Source organism: Aedes aegypti, chromosome 2 (genome assembly GCF_002204515.2).
Source record: "Aedes aegypti strain LVP_AGWG chromosome 2, AaegL5.0 Primary Assembly, whole genome shotgun sequence".
NCBI lineage: Eukaryota > Metazoa > Arthropoda > Insecta > Diptera > Culicidae > Aedes > Aedes aegypti.
Window position 1 is genome coordinate 172,947,731 of NC_035108.1, and position 19,151 is coordinate 172,966,881.

The 19,151-nt window shown below is 35.7% G+C and overlaps 1 protein-coding gene across 5 annotated transcripts; it reads left to right on the forward strand.

Annotated features, from left to right (window-relative positions):
• The first annotated feature begins 5,424 nt into the window (after positions 1–5,424).
• Positions 5,425–19,151, forward strand: LOC5566009 (nicotinamide riboside kinase 1). Of its 5 annotated transcripts, none has more exons than XM_021843175.1 (4): positions 5,425–5,618; positions 5,677–5,808; positions 6,014–6,165; positions 18,139–19,151. In XM_021843175.1, exon 4 carries the CDS (start codon positions 18,166–18,168, stop codon positions 18,964–18,966), a length of 801 nt encoding a protein of 266 aa, XP_021698867.1. In that variant the 5' UTR covers positions 5,425–5,618; positions 5,677–5,808; positions 6,014–6,165; positions 18,139–18,165; the 3' UTR covers positions 18,967–19,151. The 5 variants fall into 5 exon arrangements, with proteins under 5 accessions (XP_021698867.1, XP_021698866.1, XP_021698864.1 ...); XM_021843174.1 differs by having other exon boundaries at positions 5,425–5,614; XM_021843172.1 differs by having other exon boundaries at positions 5,425–5,603.

The window sequence follows — 19,151 nt, forward strand, 5'->3', positions numbered from 1 at the left end:
TTCTGTTATAATCTTGTTTCTTGTATCTGCTTGGAGACTCCTCTAAAGATTTCTCCAGAAATATCGCTACAGGGATTTGTGCAGACATGCCTTCGAGACTTTCTCCAAGTTACAGTACGAAGATTTCTTCAAGGATTAAGGCTCCCCCAGATCTTAGTGACTTTTTACGGTGACAGCGACAACAAAACGTTGCGATCTTGCTGAAGTTTCGCTGCATGCTCTGTTTGATGAGCGCATCTAAGCCACAAAGATGCGATTTCGCAGCGAGACAACAACGAAATCGCGAAGGTTTTTTGTCGCTGTCGCGTAGATTTGGGGGAGCCTTTACTCCAGATATTTCTTCAGAATTTCCTCTGGCAGTCTTCTCGAGATTCTTCTTGGAATTATTCCTGAAATATCCTTCGGGATCGCTCCAGAAATTTTCCTGTAGAAGTTCATCTAGGGATTCTGTAAGAAATAACTATGAATACCTTTAGGGACTTCCAAAAGTGTCCTTTAGGAATTCTTTCAGGCATGCATACAGGAAAATCGCTACATGAATTATTATAATGATTTTTTTAGGTTATCTTCCAGGGATTCCACTTAAGATTTCTCCAAAGATTCGTTCCGGGCCTCCAAAAAATTCTTCCAGAGAATTTTTCGAGAATTCCTTTAGAAATTCCTACAGACATTCATTCATGAATTCCTTCAAGGACTCAATCAATATGAATAAGAAATCATCCACAATTTCATCTGCAAATTTTTCAAGATTGCTCTAGGAACTTCTTTCCTAAAAAAGTTTTTTGAAAAACCCTAGATAATTTCCTGAAGAGATTCCTGGAGCAATCCCTGGAGAAAACCCTGGAACATCAAATATGCTTTTTGGCTACGCTGTCTTTGTTTTTCAACGGCTTCTTTATAATAAAAACTGCGTGGACGAAAATCATATTTCATTATTATATGCAGTTGATTGCCTACGAGCTCATCCCTGGAACAGTTACCAGAGGAAACCATATAGCAAATTTTCTGAAGTAAATGTGAAATTCCTGAAGGAAAAGCTGAAGAAAGCTCTGCAGGCAACGGCGAGATTTTACTAGAAAAATCCCTGGATGAGGCTCTGAAGAAACTCGTGTAGGAATCTCTGAAGGGCTTTTGGAATGATTTCTGTAAGAATCCCTGGAGAATCCTTGGAAGTATCCCACGGAGAATCACTGTAGAGATTTTGCTGGTGGAATTTGTAGAGAAATCCCTGGAAAATCCTCTGTAGAAATTTTTCTGGAGAAAACCCTTGAAAAATTGTTGGATAAATCCCAGGAGAAAATCCTGCAGGGATTTTTCACAAGGCATTCATGTAGAACATTTACTGAGGAATTTTTTTCTAAAATAATCCCTGAAGTAATCTTAGGATAATTTCTGATGAAATTCCTGCAGGAATTCATAAGACAATTGTTGAAAGATTTAAAAAAAGAATTGTTGGAGGAATCCCCAAAGGATTTTTTGGAGGCCCAAAACGAATTCCCGGAGAAATCCCTGGAGGATAATTTGGAGAAATCATTAAAATGATTCATGTCGCGATTTTCTTTGTAGTAACGCTGAGAAAACTCTTGAAGAATTTGTGAGTTGTTGAACACCCGCAGGAATTCCTGGTAGAATCCCTGGAGTGATCCGTGGAGAAATCTCCGGAATAATTCCTGGAAGAATTTTTAGAGGACTACTTGGTATTTTTCCGTGGAGGGATTCTCGGAGGAAATTCTGAAGGACTCACTAGAGAAATATTTTGAGAAATCCAATTGAAGAAATTGTCCTAGTGTCACTCCTGCAGAAAACTTTGTAGATACGAAAACCACCTATTGAACTTAAACATACTCAAATAACCTCGGAGCTTTCCTGAAAGAATTCCAAAAACAGATTTTGGAGGATTTCTAGGAGAAATTCCTGTAAGAATTCCAGCAAAAAAAATACTTGCGGAATCTATGAAGGAATCACTAGAAACGTTCCTGCAGGTATTCCTTGAATCTCTCTTGAGGAATCCCTGTAAATAATTTTTTGCAGGAATCCTTGGAATCCCTTATTGAATCCCTGGAGAAACTCCTGGAGGAATTGCTAGGATATTCATGGAGCCCTATCAGAACCGGTCTGAAATGTATCATGGCGAACAAAAGTTCTGGAATTCAATTTGAGTATGATAACTTAATGTTTGAGATGCCCATAAGCTAAGAAGCAGGATCTGTTGCAGTTGGGATGTAACGCTAGGTGTTTAGCATGGTGTCCATCTGGATGAAAATTCGTGTATTTTGAGCCGTCGCATGATGGAACTATATGATGATCTGAAAATATCCTCATCACACCCTAGCGGAACCGGTCCCATAATACTCCGACCAAATCCAAGTGTTGGTCCTGTTGATGCTCATGTAAATCGGAATGAAAAACCATGAAATTTGAACCGTCGTTATATACACGTGTATGAACTGCTGAATATGATATACGCCAGTTCTTTCTGAAACATGTTCCAGGTTCCTTGTGTTATTGTGCCCAAAATGGCCATACTCACAAAAATAATTCCATTCTGGAGTTCCATATCTTTCATATAAAACTAAAACAATAAAAATTGGTTCAAAAATGGATTTTTGAGAGCGTTTCAAAGTCATGGGTTATTTTTGACCTTTAATGCATAATGTGTAACTATTTCCTAATGCATAAGGAAGGTTAAGGTGACACATGTCGGAATCTAAACATGGTTGTAACAATGGCCGAAATTGCACTATGTCGTTCGATGCTTCTTTCGCGAGATTCGTGTCTTAAAAATTCCGATACATTATTTAATTTTGAATCCAAGCTGTTTCACCTTAATCTTTCGGCACTTAAATTGGAACAGGGTTTTAGGACACGAGTTAGGGGCTCAAACAGGTGAGTGTGACGGTTTATGGACAAAAGATAAAAAATGATTTGCTTTGTTGAAAATGTTTCCTTCTTTGAAAGTAGGTATTCGACCTTTTGTCTCTTCTTTTTTGTTCCTCGTTATTTTTTTTTACAACCTTTTGTCTTTCCACTTTTTGTCAGAAATTCGTGAGTAGCATTTTAATCAATTTTTAGTCAAGTATACTAAAAAAATCTACGGTTTCGAAGCTTTCAAACTGTATTTCAGATGATTTTACTGTCCAAGAGAAAAAAAAATAACATAATTCGTAGTAGATGGACTTGTGTTTTTGACTCTACTACTCCCATCATGAAAAAATGTTGAAAAAAACTTAGAACTGATACATCAAGGTTTTTTTTTGTACGCACTTTCTTGTTGTAGAAATGACTCATTTTATGTGGCCAAACAGAACCGTGGAACAGTCTTTATAACTCAACGCATTCAATCATTTTTTTACTTTCTGATAGGGTTCGAAATAAGTAGAAATCAAAATAAAATTAATCAGCCTATAATTGTTATTGAAATCTATAATTGTTGATGGAATCTTTAAAGAACAACACTTTAAGTAGTAAAGAATATGTTGTAATAAAAGTGATACAATCAGGCCTTCAGGATCTACGCTATCATCATTCGCCATTTTTGTGTTCTAGAACAGTTTAAAAGAGCCCCAAAGCTATAAAAGCGCAGCTGTCCAGCAGGACCAAGCTAAGAGTCGTGGCGCCAATCGAGGATCTTTTCCGATTTCCTTTTTTTCGACTTCTTGAAGTATAGAATTTTCAATATACAGTGAAACCTCCATGAGTCGATATTGAAGGGACCATCGACTCATGGAAATATCGAGTCATGGAACAGCAATCCTTTGCAAACCTGCTTATAGGGAACATCATAGTAACCATGAAATTTTGTTTTTAGTATGGTTCCATGAGTCGATATCGAGTCATGGAACATCGACTCATGGAGGTATCACTGTAAATACAATTGCAAAAATGATCAATCGATAAAGCAAGCACTCAGTGGGAGTGCTCATAGAACACAATTAACAAGGAGAACTGTCCGATCAAGACGACATATCCATACGGAAAATACACTTCTTATATCCAAATAGGTTTTACGCATATCGTAGTACTGTGAAATGACATGTGTGGCATTGGACACAGAATTGCTTAATATTAGTCATATCAGCTGATGGCTGATGTTTTAATACTAACAATATCAGCTGCGAGCTATCAATATTATTTGATCTTACAATCAACAACAGTGATGTGACGTCACACTCTAGATCATAATCACTGCAGAATGAGTGATCACGTGGTAATTATCCAAGCTATTAATGTTTTTCAGTGACCTACATGCAGTTTCAATCCATTGGCAGCAATATCAAGAACATTGTACTGATAAGTTACTATTTAAATTTCTTAATTTGAAGCTAAACTTTAGCCATCAGTGATATCCATAGTCTATCGCCATCAATACACTGGTGATGGAGTAGACAGCATGATGTTGACGTGATATGGAATGATTCGATTTGTATCGCCGTTGGCCTGTACAAATCAGCGAATTTTATGCATTGATAATGACAGCGAGTTACTCTGATTGGACATCAATATCTAAAGAGTTACCGTGAAATATTAATGAATCATGCAGAACGTCCAAACTCTTATAAGAGTCAAAATCTAATGAACTCATCAATTTCAATGATGGCCTACTTCGCCCACTTTTCTCGTTCAAACCTGGGGGGTGCGAACTGGATATCAACAAGCAGCAAAGCTGCTGTCATGACTAAATTTTCATCAAAATGATCCGAGTATGCCTATAAGTGTGTATGTATGCCTATAAGTGTTCGTCACGACAAAAAATGGTATACCTTTAATGTGACACAAAAACAATCAACTGCTAAAGGTGTTGGAGGAACGATCTACTAGGTCTTATTGATGCATATGTTTTTCAGACGTTTTGTTAAATATATTTTAAACTGAAATACGATCAGAAGTTATCCGATTCAGCTGATTTATTGAACTTATTGTCTGCATCATACTTTTTCATCATACATAGCTTTTGCTTTGTGTGAAGTATTTTAAGTGTGCACCTTGAATATGGTTTCCTGCGAGACAAGCAAACAAACAACGGTTTAGCACTGGTGAAAAAAAATGTGTGCAAATTGAATGACCAAAAAGCTCGAAACCGCACCCCTCAGGTTCAAACTTAAAGAATTCTGAATGAAAATTATTTCACTGCATTTCAGATAACATGTGTATCAAAGTGATATATTCTAATAAATATTGCGATGATTTTGAACAATAAAAACTTATTTATAAAATTTGTAAAACGATGACAGTTATTTTCCTCTTAAAGTTGGATGAGCGAGTTTGAACAATGATACCTGCAGCACTGCCAAACACGTGCGGTCGTTTGTCGAGCAGCTACTCGAAACAGAAATCTCTCGTTCATGGCACACTGTTGTTCGTGTACGAACCACCTTGTATTATTTTTGACATTTGTGTTTCTCTCCGTTTGAGAGAATAATTGTTTTGGTTCGGTATTTTTGTTTATCTATCTCCAAGCCGCTAAATGGATGCGTTCTCTCGGGAAGCCCGGCAAGTTATTCAGAAGACAAGGACAGATACGTAAAGTGTGTGCGAAATCTTTTTTTGCAAAGCCGTTTCCCTGCTCTTCGATTGTCTGTTCATTCTGAGTAAACACATCTTCCGTTCGTTTCCAGTTTGTTGATGCGAATCTTTTTTTTCTATTGATGTTAATGAATACCTCGTTTCAATCCACAGCTTTAGACTGCTCGTTAATGGCCTCTAATGCGCTGCTAGGGAAGCTGATTTTGGCGCTTACATTGGCAGTGTTTTTGTACTACTTCTTCTGGGTCGGAGTTCTGCCATTCATGGTGATTGATTCAAGTGAGGGTAGGTAATCTCAGTTCGCATGTGTTCAAGTCCTCAAGCAGTAGACTGAGCGGTTTCATTCAAGCAGTATCATCTGAATAGTCGTCTTCGTTTGAAAATGGCGTGTCGATCTTGATTCTAAGTAGTGTCGTAACAATATGCTTATCAGCCAATTTCATCTGATTTTCTCTGAATGATATCATTTAAGAGTGATTTATTTCCGTAGATAACTGGATATATTCGTTGTTCCCGGAGACGAAGTTTGCCTTCATGGTTCCAGCTGTTTTCGGAGTACTACTCATCGGAGGCTTGTCTGTCTTCACTCTCTATCATTTGAAAGGTCAACTGAGGGCCAGTAGTGATTGAGCGACGTAAACTGTAAGTGTTCAGTGTTGATAAGGGGTTTCAGAATGATAAGTAGAAGGAACACGTTGATTGCTTCTCAAGGTCACTTGAAGATTTCTATATGAATTTCTATCATTTCCGTTCAGTTTGATGAAACCAACACAAATTGGGAGATTTTTACAGATATGGCGATACGTATGTATTTTAGACTACTTCCTTCAATGTTAATGTTGTGAAATGATTAAATAATATTTAAAGAAAAAAATCACTAATTAGTATATTACATTTCGCACATAAGGCCTAGATATCTGTACCAATACAGCTTTTCAGCATAGCCACGTTGATAGTGACCTATGTTTAAAAAAAGGGGTATTTATAAAATTCAAAATAAGCAACTTTAACGATACCTATCAGTTTCACAGAAAACAATCTCTAAGTTTTATGAAACACAAACTACTAACGCGGAAGTAATGATCGAATAATAACCTCGAAACGATGTGCTAATCTGTCAGATGCGTCCCAAACAAAATTATCGACTCATTTTTTTTGAACGGTCTAAGAGGGCTGTCGTTCTTGCAGCGGCATGATTTCAACAGCTCACTACGCGAACTTAGAACGGATAAATGAAGCATCAGATGCACTGTTTGTCGTGGGACAAAGAGTTTATCGGATGTTGTTACAAGTCGTGATCAACTTTAATCATGCCGCATTCGCGCTATTATTTATTGCTCAAACAATTTTCGAACGGTTTCGGAATCACAAACAGCATTTCCGGAGTTGAATCAATAAGTAAAAGTGAAACAATCTTCAAAATGATAGAACTTTGATTCGCGAACAATTAATCGCTAGTACACATGAAACACGATGCATTATTCGGGGAGCGTAGTTTGTTGTGATAACTTGACGACAAAAGGTTAACCGTGCAAAAGTTTGGGTCGCCCTCTCAAAAACAAACAAAAGTGTTCAGTCTAAATCTCTGTGATTACGCGTCCAATTTTAACTCTCTTAGCCGCATTCGAAAGGCAAAGAGTTATTCTTACTTCGTAAGTATTTTTCCAAAAACATTTTTTGAATTTTTTATGCAAAATTTTTATATAAAGTTGTGACATTTAAAAAAAAAACTTAAAGAACATAACTAATTTTCTCAGCATTGGAATGTCATTAGAATCATTATCTTATATTCTTTAAAGAGTACACATGATATGTTTGCGGAAAAATCAGAAAACTATTCAAAATCACTAAAACAGTCATTCAAATCATCGTGCAAAAGTTTGGGTTCACGAGAGCCTCACGCAAATCATTTTCGGTAATATCTCTATAATTTTTCAACCGATTTTAATAATTCATAGCTTTTTCCAACGCAAATAATGGCGCGTCATTGATTTTGAATAGTTTTCAGATTTTTCCGCAAAAACTTCGTGAGTGCTCTTCAAAGAATAGAAGATTACGATTCTAAAGAGACCTTGTTTTAAAATTTTGGTCGATCCAATGCTGAGGAAATTAGCTATGTTTTTTCAGTGTGTTTTTTTTAAATGTCGCAACTTTAAGTAGAAATTTAGTATACAAAATTAAAAAAAAAAACGTGTTTTGAAAAATACATACGAAGTAAGAATAACTCAGCATATCTTGGCGATTCAGTTGTAAGGGTTAGAGCTGTTCAAGGCTGTCCCCAAGGCGGAGTTATCTCTCCCCTCCTCTGGTCCCTAGTTGTTGATGATCTTCTTATAAAACTGCAGCATCAAGGGTTTGAAGTAATTGGATTCGCGGATGATATCATCATTATTGTTCGTGGAAAATATGATGCAATCGTTTCTGATCGAATGCAATCTGCGTTGAGCTACACTTTAAGGTGGTGCCAAAATGAAGGGTTAAACGTTAACCCTAACAAAACCACAATTGTACCGTTTACTAAAAGACGCAAAATCTCCATATCGAGTCTAAAACTAGGAGATGTTAGACTGTCTCTATCTTCAGAAGTAAAATTTCTTGGAGTTATCTTAGATAGTAAGCTCAGTTTTAACAGACATGTTGAACAACAGATAGAAAAAGCAAGAAATGCTTTCTGGGGCTGCAAAAGAACTTTTGGTAGAAAATGGGGACTAAAACCAATGATGATACTTTGGATTTATACAGCCATTGTGAGACCGACTATTACATATGCATCTGTTATTTGGTGGGAAAAAGCCAAACAAATCTCAACTCAATCCAAATTGAACAAGCTGCAAAGATTGGCTACAGCTGCATTAACTGGGGCGATGCGTAGCACTCCTTCTAAAGCTTTGGACGCAATGTTGAATCTACCTCCTTTGCAAGATTTTATACAAATGGATGCTGTTAAAAATGCTTCACGACTCAGAAGGTCCTCTACTATTTATGATAGCGATCTCAAAGGACATATGAGCATCGTAAAAACATTAAATATAAATCCAATATTTTCAATAAGCGAAGATTGCATGATGAAGCGAAACTTTTTCGATCATCTCTTTTCTGTTCCTGATATAACTCGTCAGGACTGGGAAGTGGGACAACCGAACTTCCGTTCTGGCTCAACAATCTTTTTTACAGATGGCTCGAAGCAAGATAACCTTGTTGGTGCGGGAATATCTGGCCCGGGAGTAAACGTTTCACTACCACTAGGTTGTTGGCCAACAGTTTTTCAGGCGGAAATTTTTGCCATCTTAGAATGTGCCGACATCTGTCTAAAAAGGCGCTATAAAAATGCTAATATCTGTATTTGTTCGGACAGTAAGGCAGCTCTCAATGCTTTAAAGTCGAACGTTTATACATCTAAACTGGTCTGGGAATGCACCATGCTACTGCAGCAGTTGTCCTGTCGCAATAAGGTCAATCTTTATTGGGTTCCTGGTCATTGCGGAATAGAAGGGAACGAGAAAGCTGATCAGCTAGCTAAAATAGGGTCATCCACTCAATTTATTGGACCTGAGCCTTATTTTGGAATAGCTCCATGTGGTTTTAAACTAGAATTAAAGAATTTAGAAAGGACAAAGATAAAACTTACCTGGACCAATACATCCGATTCCCGTCAGGCGAAACGATTCATAGAACCGGACGCCAGAAAAACACTAAGGTTAATAAACTTGAATAAACATGAGTTAAGTACTTATACTGGACTAATCACAGGTCACTGTCCTAGTAAATACCACTTAAAAATAATAGGAAAGTTGCAGGAGGATAAGTGTCGCTTCTGCAAGTTGGAGAGTGAGAGCTCTGAACATTTAATGTGCGAGTGTGTTGCACTTTATCGTAAGCGTTGTAGATATCTTGAAAAAGGCTTATTAGAGCCTTGGGAAATCTGGAACTCTCATCCCAAACAGGTACCGTAAAACGGGGTAACTTTGATAATGCGGGTAACTTTGATAGTGCGTAACCCACCACATACTAAATGAAATATCATAATTTCTGTTAATCAGTTAAGCAAAACGAATGCAAAACTAAAGAATATTAGTATGACACTTCATGTAAGAGCAGTTTTCATTTGAATCAAGAACATTTTAGGCTTTTTATACGAATTTAAAAAAATTACACAATTTTAGCATTTTCAAAACGCTTACAAACAATCTGTTCTACGATCACTATTTGATGTAGTTTTTAATAGTTGGCCACTTATCTTTGATAGCCTAGTTATCATAGAACTTGAATACGGTCTCAAATCTCTTAGAGAAAAGCATATTCACAAACTGGGACCATTTTTGTAATCTAAGTCAGATATTTCCATATAACGTTAAACGCCTAGATGTATGCAATGCCCTACAAATGTTCGTTATTCATTCAATTTTGTTCGAATCATCCTCCATTATCAAAGTTACCCCAAAACAGAAAACCAACTTTCGATTATATGAAAAATTATATATCCATTCAAAATGAATCTTTTGCCAATTTATCGACTGTAATCGATAGCTAGGATGCCAGTACTTGTTTTAAAAATATAAATTGTAAATCTTTGAAACAGCATGCAAAAATATTCAAGTTTTCTTCGAAAAAACTATCAAAGTTACCCCGTTTTACGGTACTAAGTTTCATACGAAATGCAGTGCCTGATTGGGATACACGCCAACTGATGGGTGGATAGTCACTTCTTATAGTGATGAGTCCTCTCATCGCGGCAAAAACAAAGAGGATGACACCACAAAAGATCAAATAAATGGTCGCAGTGGTAATATGTCCCCGACACTGGAAAAAAAAAAAAAAAAAAAAAAAGAATAACTCTTTGCCTTTCGAATGCGGCTTAGAGTGTTTCAACTGAACGTATAATCCCAGAGATATGCACTGAACACTTTTGTATGTTTTAGGGGGTGAACCCAAACTTATGCACGGGAGTGTATCTCGTCCGTCGTTTTTCGATTCAAATAAGAGTATCTTTAGTTTCAACTTACTGAATTCTGTCTATTACGCCGGTGATTGAAAAATTGGAAAATGTGTTTGTAAAAAGCTTTCGGGAAAGCAGTGCATGGTTTTATGGAAGAAAATCCTTCGAGGAAAAATTATTCTGGGAAATGTCGGACATTCTATTAGAATAAGTGGTATTCTGGTACATCGTATGACAGGTCTCAATGTTTTGATTTTCCAACGATCGCAATATTTGAGACTGAATATAATTCTGCTCGACTTTTCCGGATCTTTTCCTTCAGATCCGAAAAATTGCTAGTGAGCATTTTGGATTATCACTTTACATAACCAATGCTCTTAAATTGGTAGGTATTATCGCAAATATGTTTACGAAAGAAACATGCCTGCTGCTATTCTTGAGTCCAACTCTTCTCCTGCATTGAGACAACAGATGGAACGCAAGAGCTATAGTTTATGAATGTCTCTTGCCACCCTTAGGTGTGTGATATAGTGTGGCATAGTTGATAAGTGCCCTTCGGCTTGCTATACATCTAAAGATTAGAGTTTAATTCCCAATCAAAAGGGTATAAAGCACAAAAATTTCGTCGATAAATCAGAAGAAGCCCGCTATTTTGGTATCGAAATATTGATCGAATATTCTTTTATGAATCGATGACGATCGCTATCGATTTGTTATATGAGCGTCTTTAAAGCTCGATATAAAGAAATGTGAAGAAATTTAAAGATATGGTTGACCGGATTGGACTACACATGAAAAGTATATACCTTTTTGAATTATATCGAATTTTAAAAAGTTATTCATGACTCAAAATAATCGAGTTTTCAGTGGAAAACACTCATTCTACCATACCGAAAACATGTGCAAACTTTACTGCAAATCTAAGATAGTTTAATTCTGACAGATTAGCTAATCAAATGCACTTGTTATTTTAAATTACACGTTTTTTCAAAATTTGTTTGATTTTGGCAATTATTATCAACAATTCAAAAAATTTAATCAAAACTAGGGTTGTAGGATTACTTTATAATTCAATTCATAATAAATTGTGTTTGAAAACTGCTTCATAAAAAACCGTTCGATTTTGGCAACTTTAATTTTTGAACTTGTTGCCAAAATCAGACGGACACTGTACTCGTAGTATTACAGATTATAACTTGTAAATTGTAGTTAATTATATTTGGCTAGAATAGTGATTATAATGCACGGTCCAGATTATAGTGTTGCATATTTGTCCAACTTAAAATTATGACGGATATGATTACTTTGTGCACTTTGGGTACGTTCAATTATTTTCAGATTTAAAATCAAAGTCGGTTTGAAAGTTTCATGGAAAGTTCTAATAGAAATGTATACTGCATTTGTTTATCGGATACCGGAACTTGAATAATGAGGGTAATATCTATAAATCGGATGTTACAGCAAAAATTGCAATAAGCTGTCAAAGCAAAACGATGTTACATAAGTGAACATTATAGTTAAGACGTTATGTCAGAGATATTGTCGTTGGAAAAAAAAATCAAACTGCAATGTAATCTTCTAAAGACGTCCTTTTCTGGAGAAATATGTGTCATCCACAATCATATATTGTTTAACTTGAGTTAACTTAGATAAGTCAAATATAATAATATTGTACAATTTTGCTCCCAAGAGTGACAGCCAACAAAAGGCTGTTAGACATGGTGTTCTGATAAAAAAAGTTCTGTTCAAAATAACTTTTAGAAAAAGTTTACTGACAGAGTAAAACAAACTGATTGGATGACAGCTTCAGCCAAATTTTTTGAAAATACGGCAACCCGAGCATAATGATAAAGCTTAGTAACTGCAAATGTTGATATGGATCTCCAATAGTTATATTTACTTGATATACATAAAAGATAGAAGATCTGAAATGTATATCTAAATTTAACTCCTGGAATACCATTGTCATATTAAATTTAGCTTTTGTAAGATCGAATCAATAGCAGCGAGCTATTCATTAGGTTTAGCGTTTGGTACTGAAAATATCGGTACTACCAATTAATGTTTGGTACTGGAATACTGGTTCTGAGCTGATTCCAGCACTAGAATTTTTAGTACTCAAAAATTCTACTAAAACCTTACATTTCATCGTCTTTAGCCATACATACGGTTTTGATAATACTTTTAATCTTTATCGAACAAAAGTTCTTGCTTTGAGAATTTCACAAAAAGATCTCACAATGTATCATACATTCTTATACCAAACTGATCAAGAATGATTAACAGTTCTCTGTAAAGTTCTTTATAAGGATGTAAACAAAAACATTCATCGCTGGGATTTTTTTCAAATGATAGTTCACATATCTGCTTATCAGTCTCCTTATAACTTTCGAAATCGATCTCTAGATTGAGAATGCTTTTGTAATCCCGAGCAACATAATTTTAAATTGGACTAGTGGAATTTAAAATGAAATTGTGCATGCTTTCAAATCGCATAGCTAAATTTTGAGGTTTTAGTGGTTAACCCTATTGTGGTTTCCTTTTTCAAGGCTGTAATTGGTAATTGTTGATTTTTTATATATTTTAGATCATTTGCAAAAGGGCTTAGAGCTAGGATTCAATTGTGAGAATTCATTTTTATCAATTCCCAAAATGGCCAAGACATGAAAATATGAAAAATAGCGTCCTTAAATGTTCCAAATGCTTCAAATGTTTCGAATGCTTTCAACAGCATTCTTGTCTATGAGAAGTACTGTGAAGAATGATTTAGGATCAAAGGTCTGTGTATGGGTATAGTCATAATTCTTCGGTATTTACATATTCATTCATGATTTCTTCTGTTTTTTTTTGCAATGTGTATGGGATGGTACACAAATCATTTCACGCTGAATTTCAACTTGATTTTCACACATTTTAATCTTCTGCTTATCAAGAGTAGATTTTGAATTTTCAGCGTTTTTTCGCTACCTGTTTGTTTATGGTTTTACATATCTGGAAGCTCCTCTTATCAGTTTTGCAGAGATGGTCGGGTCTCGGGTTTTCAAACCCGAAACCCGACCCGAACCCGAACCCGACGGGTTCGGGTTTGAAAATTTTTATTTTTTCGGGTTCGGGTTCGGGTCGGGTTTGAAGGTTAAAAAAATATCGGGTACGGGTCGGGTTCGGGCTTGAAAAAAGTCGGGTTTAGCCGGGTTTGGGTCGGGTTTGGGGATAATTGTTCACAAAGTAACAACCGTAAAGCTTCCCTATGCATCAAAAACGATGAATTTGCCATCTTTTCGAACTCGGGTTCTATTCGGGGTTTTCTTAGAAAACTTTCTCGGGTTTCGGGTCGGGTTCGGGTTTGAAAAGCGAAAATTTTTCGGGTTCGGGTCGGGTCTGGGTTTGCTTTTATATTTTTGTCTCGGGTTCGAGTCGGGTCCGGGTTTGAAGGAATAAAATAAGTCGGGTACGGGTCGGGTTCGGGTTTTAAAAATGTGAAACCCGACAATCTCTACAGATTTGCACAAATTGTGTTATATCTGAGTGACATTGTTGTACGAAATTTGTGCTGGGTAATACAGTACGTACAATTAAAATCTTAAAAAATATATTTATCATTGCCGATAGGATAAATGATTAGACTACCACTTATATTATTGAAAATTATAACCCTAAGCATATGAAATGTGAATTGAAACTAAAAATTCGATTTCAGCTGTGGTTGATTTTGAAATAGTTCACAACCAAGTTCGTGTATATCCAATAAAACATGTAAAAATCTAAAATTTTTGTGCCTTATCCTAAAGTATGAATATTAAACATAAGTAAATTTGAAATTAAATAATTTTATTTAAATTGAAAATACCTAAGAAGCTATGATTTCGTAAATTTATTTTAAGTGGAGAGAAAGATTAGCAACTTTTTGGAATTTTATAATTTTTTAAGTGTTTTCTAGCAAAGTCGAATAAAATTTTAAACAAAAATTCAACAAACAATGCACTCGAACTCACATCATCAAAGGATTTCGATAAATACATTTCTTATAAAATAAGTTCTAACAAAACACAAAATTAGGGTCTGTGCTGGTTAGATAAGAATTGATTTTTTAATGTCAAAAATTTTAATGTAAAATGTTATTTTATCAAACAAAATTTTCACAGGCATCATTTGAAATGCTCCAAGGAAAAATACAAAAATATAAAAACATTTATTAGCTTGGAAATATATTGTGATATTTGTTATCATACTTTCTGGGACACCCTATAGTACTAAATTTGGCTTTTAATTTACTTAAATATATTCGTGTTAAGTCGAGGATGGATTGCCAACTGATAAGCTCGTTTCATGTTTATGATACCATATTTTTAACTTGGAAACGTTACATCTAGATAATTTTAAAATAAACTATCGATGGTTCGTCACTACAGGTGTCTACATATGCCCTTATTTCTGTTCCATATAAGTTTAATATACGCATACCTTTCTTTTTCCGTCACTCCATCACTAATCAACACTCTTCCCGTGGTGATATTGGAGATGCAGAGGTATTCTCGGTCTCTAGAAGCGAAAATCACCCACTAATATTCCTTCTCCATCCCAATTGACTGTAAGCACTTGGCATGACTACAACCTGGAAATCAAGAATATATCCAATACTCTGACCTTTTTTTTTTCCTTTGGCGACTATTCGAAACTGCCATCTCCGGGTTGATTATCCTAAAGTTCGCTCATAAGATCGTCAGAAAGTTATTACATATTTCCCAGAATGAATCCAATAGAGCCTACTTTTACAAACTGTAATATATACAGTTCTTATTATTGGGTAACGGCCTACCTTAGCCGAGTGATTATAGCCCGCGGCTATAAAGCAAAGCCATGCTGAAGGTGTCTGGGTTCGATTCCCGGTCAGTCCAGGATATTTTCGTAATCGTACCTGCCACACGATATACGAATGCAAAATTGGCAACTTTGGCAAAGAAAGCTCTCAGTTAATAACTGTGGAAGTGCTCATCGAACACTAAGGGGCCGTCCATAAATGACGTAGCATTTTTTCGCTGATTTTTTACACCCCCCTCCCCCCTCGTAGCATTTCGTCACAAATGCTGGTACTCCCCCCTGGAAAATACGTAGCATATCGAGCACCCCTCCCCCCTATATATTTTTTATTTGTTTTCCTTGGCGACTGGGTTAAAACAAAAAATTGGAATTGAGAAGTTCAATACTAAGTTTGATATTAATTACTGACTGAAATGAAAGGATAATCTATTCTAACAGTTTAATATACAGTAGCGCTCAAAAGTAATTTGTAAAAGTTTTAAATAAACATTTTCCTTGGTTTTGGTGTCCAGTTTCTTATAGACTAAATTATATTACTATTGCTGTTCTATTGTATTCTATTCTAAGTGCTTGCACAGCCAATATTAAAAAGCATTCTGGAAATACTGAAATTTCTTCCAGTATTTTCTTGTCAGCATTAATATTTGCAGCATATCAATGATTTGATACAAATATTAAAATGGCCAGGCCCACTGTGCAGACTTGGGGTTTGGAGGTAATTCAAAAATTTCCGGCGATCAGATTATTCATGAATGAATAACATGATAGACAGAAAATTTTGAAATATTGTGAGGGAAGAAACGGGGACAACCGTACCAACCGTTCCATTTAGGGAGATATGCAAAATCGTTGGGAGTGGCGTTGCTAAGAAAGTTAATGCGCACTTCATTGTCTCTTTTCCTAGGATGGGACACAGGCATTTCACCCGTGTGTCCTGGCTCTAAAGCCTGGGCTTAAGCGCCCTTACTCGCTCTCTGAAACGAAAAGTTACTCTGACCCCCCTCCCGTAAAATAGAAATTAATGTATGTAAATTGCGCTCACGATCGATCACACCTCAGGTTCACATTTATTCCTCTTTTGCCGATTCACATTTGTTTTTGCACTAATGTTGCTTTTCAACTACTGATTTTTATTTCATCGAAATTTACTACGCAAAGCTTTGTTTCAGAAAGAATTGTTTCAAAGCACAAGCTGAATTCCGAAAAATTCCATAACGCGGATCCGAGGTAAACGTGACAGACTTATATTACTATTGCTGTTATGGTAAGAACAAAAAAACAAGTTTACTATAAAAAATGTGAAAAAAAATTGATTGGATTGATGAAGCTCGTTACTGTCGAGTTAGGGTCCAATATATTTTATAATATATTGAACAAAAATTTCGTTATATTAGAGGATTGTTTTTTTTAATTATTCGTTGTAAGGAAATAGATTTCAAATGAATCATCGTTAATATTATCCAATTTCAAATCATTTTAGCAAACAGTGACCAGATACATAAAAGATTATAGTTGAAATATTTGGAATGTTTAGAAAACGTTAGCGATTATTATACAAATACAATAATCTCTATTAAAAGTTCAGTTGATTTTCATTATCGTTTGCATACTGAAATAATCTTACACAACCTATAATGAAACCGTTAAATAATAAAAATTCTTCAAATTACCGAGTTATTACCAAAATTGAATGACAGGGCCATTTTGTTAACACTCGAATCTATTATCCTTATCAATATTCAGGCTATTCCATCAAGAGCATTGATATATCAAAACAAATGATGAGTTGATTGGGTGGAGATCTCCTGCAACATTGAAGGCATAATTCACGGAATAAATATCTTGTACTCCAAGTAAAAAATGTACTCCAAGTTGTTAGAGCATTGATTTTTAATCATTACATTAAACTTGTTTTATTTATTTATAAATTTATTAATTAGGACACGAATATAATATAATACTCACATAATTATTTAAAGCTTCAAAACATCTGTTTGATTGCATTTATCAAGATAATCTAAAGTTTCATAGATATTTTTTCAATCCTGTCACATGAATGTTTTGAATAACCCAAGTTTATAAGTAAAAAAAAGAAGTTTCATAAAAAAATAATTGCATGCATTTTTTTCAGTGCCTTTCTTTTTACGGACTTGATTCAAAATGCTACGTCCACTAGCTAGGACCCCTCCCTCCCCCTCGTCACACTTCGTCTCAAATTCGTGAAGACCCCCCTCCCCCCTAAAAAGCTACGTCATTTATGGACGACCCCTAATCTGAGAAGCAGGCTTTGTACCAGTGAGGAAGAAGAAGTAGAAGATGATTATCGGATAATATTTTGTTAACCCTTGGAACAAAGAGTGAAGAAAAAAGGATAAAACAATTCAAATATTTCGTGTGCTTATTGAACAATGCATGTTTTGAAATATGGCAAATATCATACAATATGTAATTCGAAATATAAATACCAGCTATAGAACGTTTAGTCTACATTTAGGGAAAATGTGCCAGCTACGACCATAGTGGTTTCCTATCAGGCTTATGTAAAACATCAAAAAATTTTGTTTAATTTCGAATATTTCAGTATTATTCATACTGGTCTTGCAATCTTCCTACTCACAACACAAAACTGCTATAAATTTGAAAACTATCAAGTTTTTGCGAATGGTGAAATAGGGAAATGATTCTTACTGGTACACCAACCCTAATCAATTTGTGATCACAGAAGTTTTGCTAATATTTTGAACTACATGCGAGTTTTTTTTTTTCATTTGCAATAACCACCCTATCTTCTCATCTTTGTCGCAATCAATTGTATATGCAGTTGCAATCTAACTAATCAGTACCATTTAACTGTCTCGCAGGCACACTTCACAGCAACTCGATGCACAATGGAAACGTGGCTAGTAATTGGAATATCAGGCGTTACCAATGGAGGAAAAACAACGCTTGCAAAATCCTTGCATCACTATTTCACCGGTCATCTTAACAAGATTATTTTCAAGGAAAACATTACCATGAATAAGGTGGCCCTCATCAGCCAGGATGATTACTTCCTTCCAGTGGATAGTCCCAAACACAAGGTGATCGAGAAACTTGGCCACATAAATTGGGAGATCCTTTCTTCGATTGACATGGATAAAATGTGCCACGACATCATGACGATCCTTGGACACAAATTTATTCTGTACAACTGCCATCAGCTCAGCAAAACCGAAGGGGACAACAATATTGCCGAGCAGGTCGACCCGGTAACCGATGAAGATAACATTTTTGCTGATCACTTCTTGAGTAATTACCTGAACAAATACGACGACGGTTCGGCCGGAGTCAACCAAAGAACGACAAATATCATCAAAAAGTCCAAAAATGAAACATTCCTGAATATGAACATTAAGCTCAACGTGCTGCTCATTGAAGGTTTCCTGATATTTAACCATCCATTCACGTTAGATTTGTGTAACGTTAAATTCCATGTGCACTTGCCGTATGAGCGGTGTTACGAAAGGCGAATTGAACGCGTGTACGATCCACCGGACGTGGTCGGATACTTTGAAATGTGCGTATGGCCAATGTATGAGAAACATTTCAAAGAATTTAGGGACCGCGCGGATATCTACATGCTAAACGGAGAGGTGCCTAAGGAGAATATACTGAATTATGTATTGAATTGTATCAAAGATTTACTGTGAGTGAAAGCGAAGCGCCAATGGACAAACAACGGAAAGCGGCTGGATGAAGCGAAGGTTCCTTTTAAGTATAGTATACATTTACTCTTTTGAATGTCATCAGAAAAATATGAGATATTCTTCTTGCTAGTATTTTAGAGCCACAACTTTTATACACATTTTAATAAATTAATAAAATGGAACACAAA

Coding starts and splice junctions, on each gene's coding strand:
- LOC5566009 (XM_021843175.1), top strand. CDS start 18,166: ATGGAAACGTGGCTAGTAATTGGAATATCAGGCGTTACCAATGGAGGA.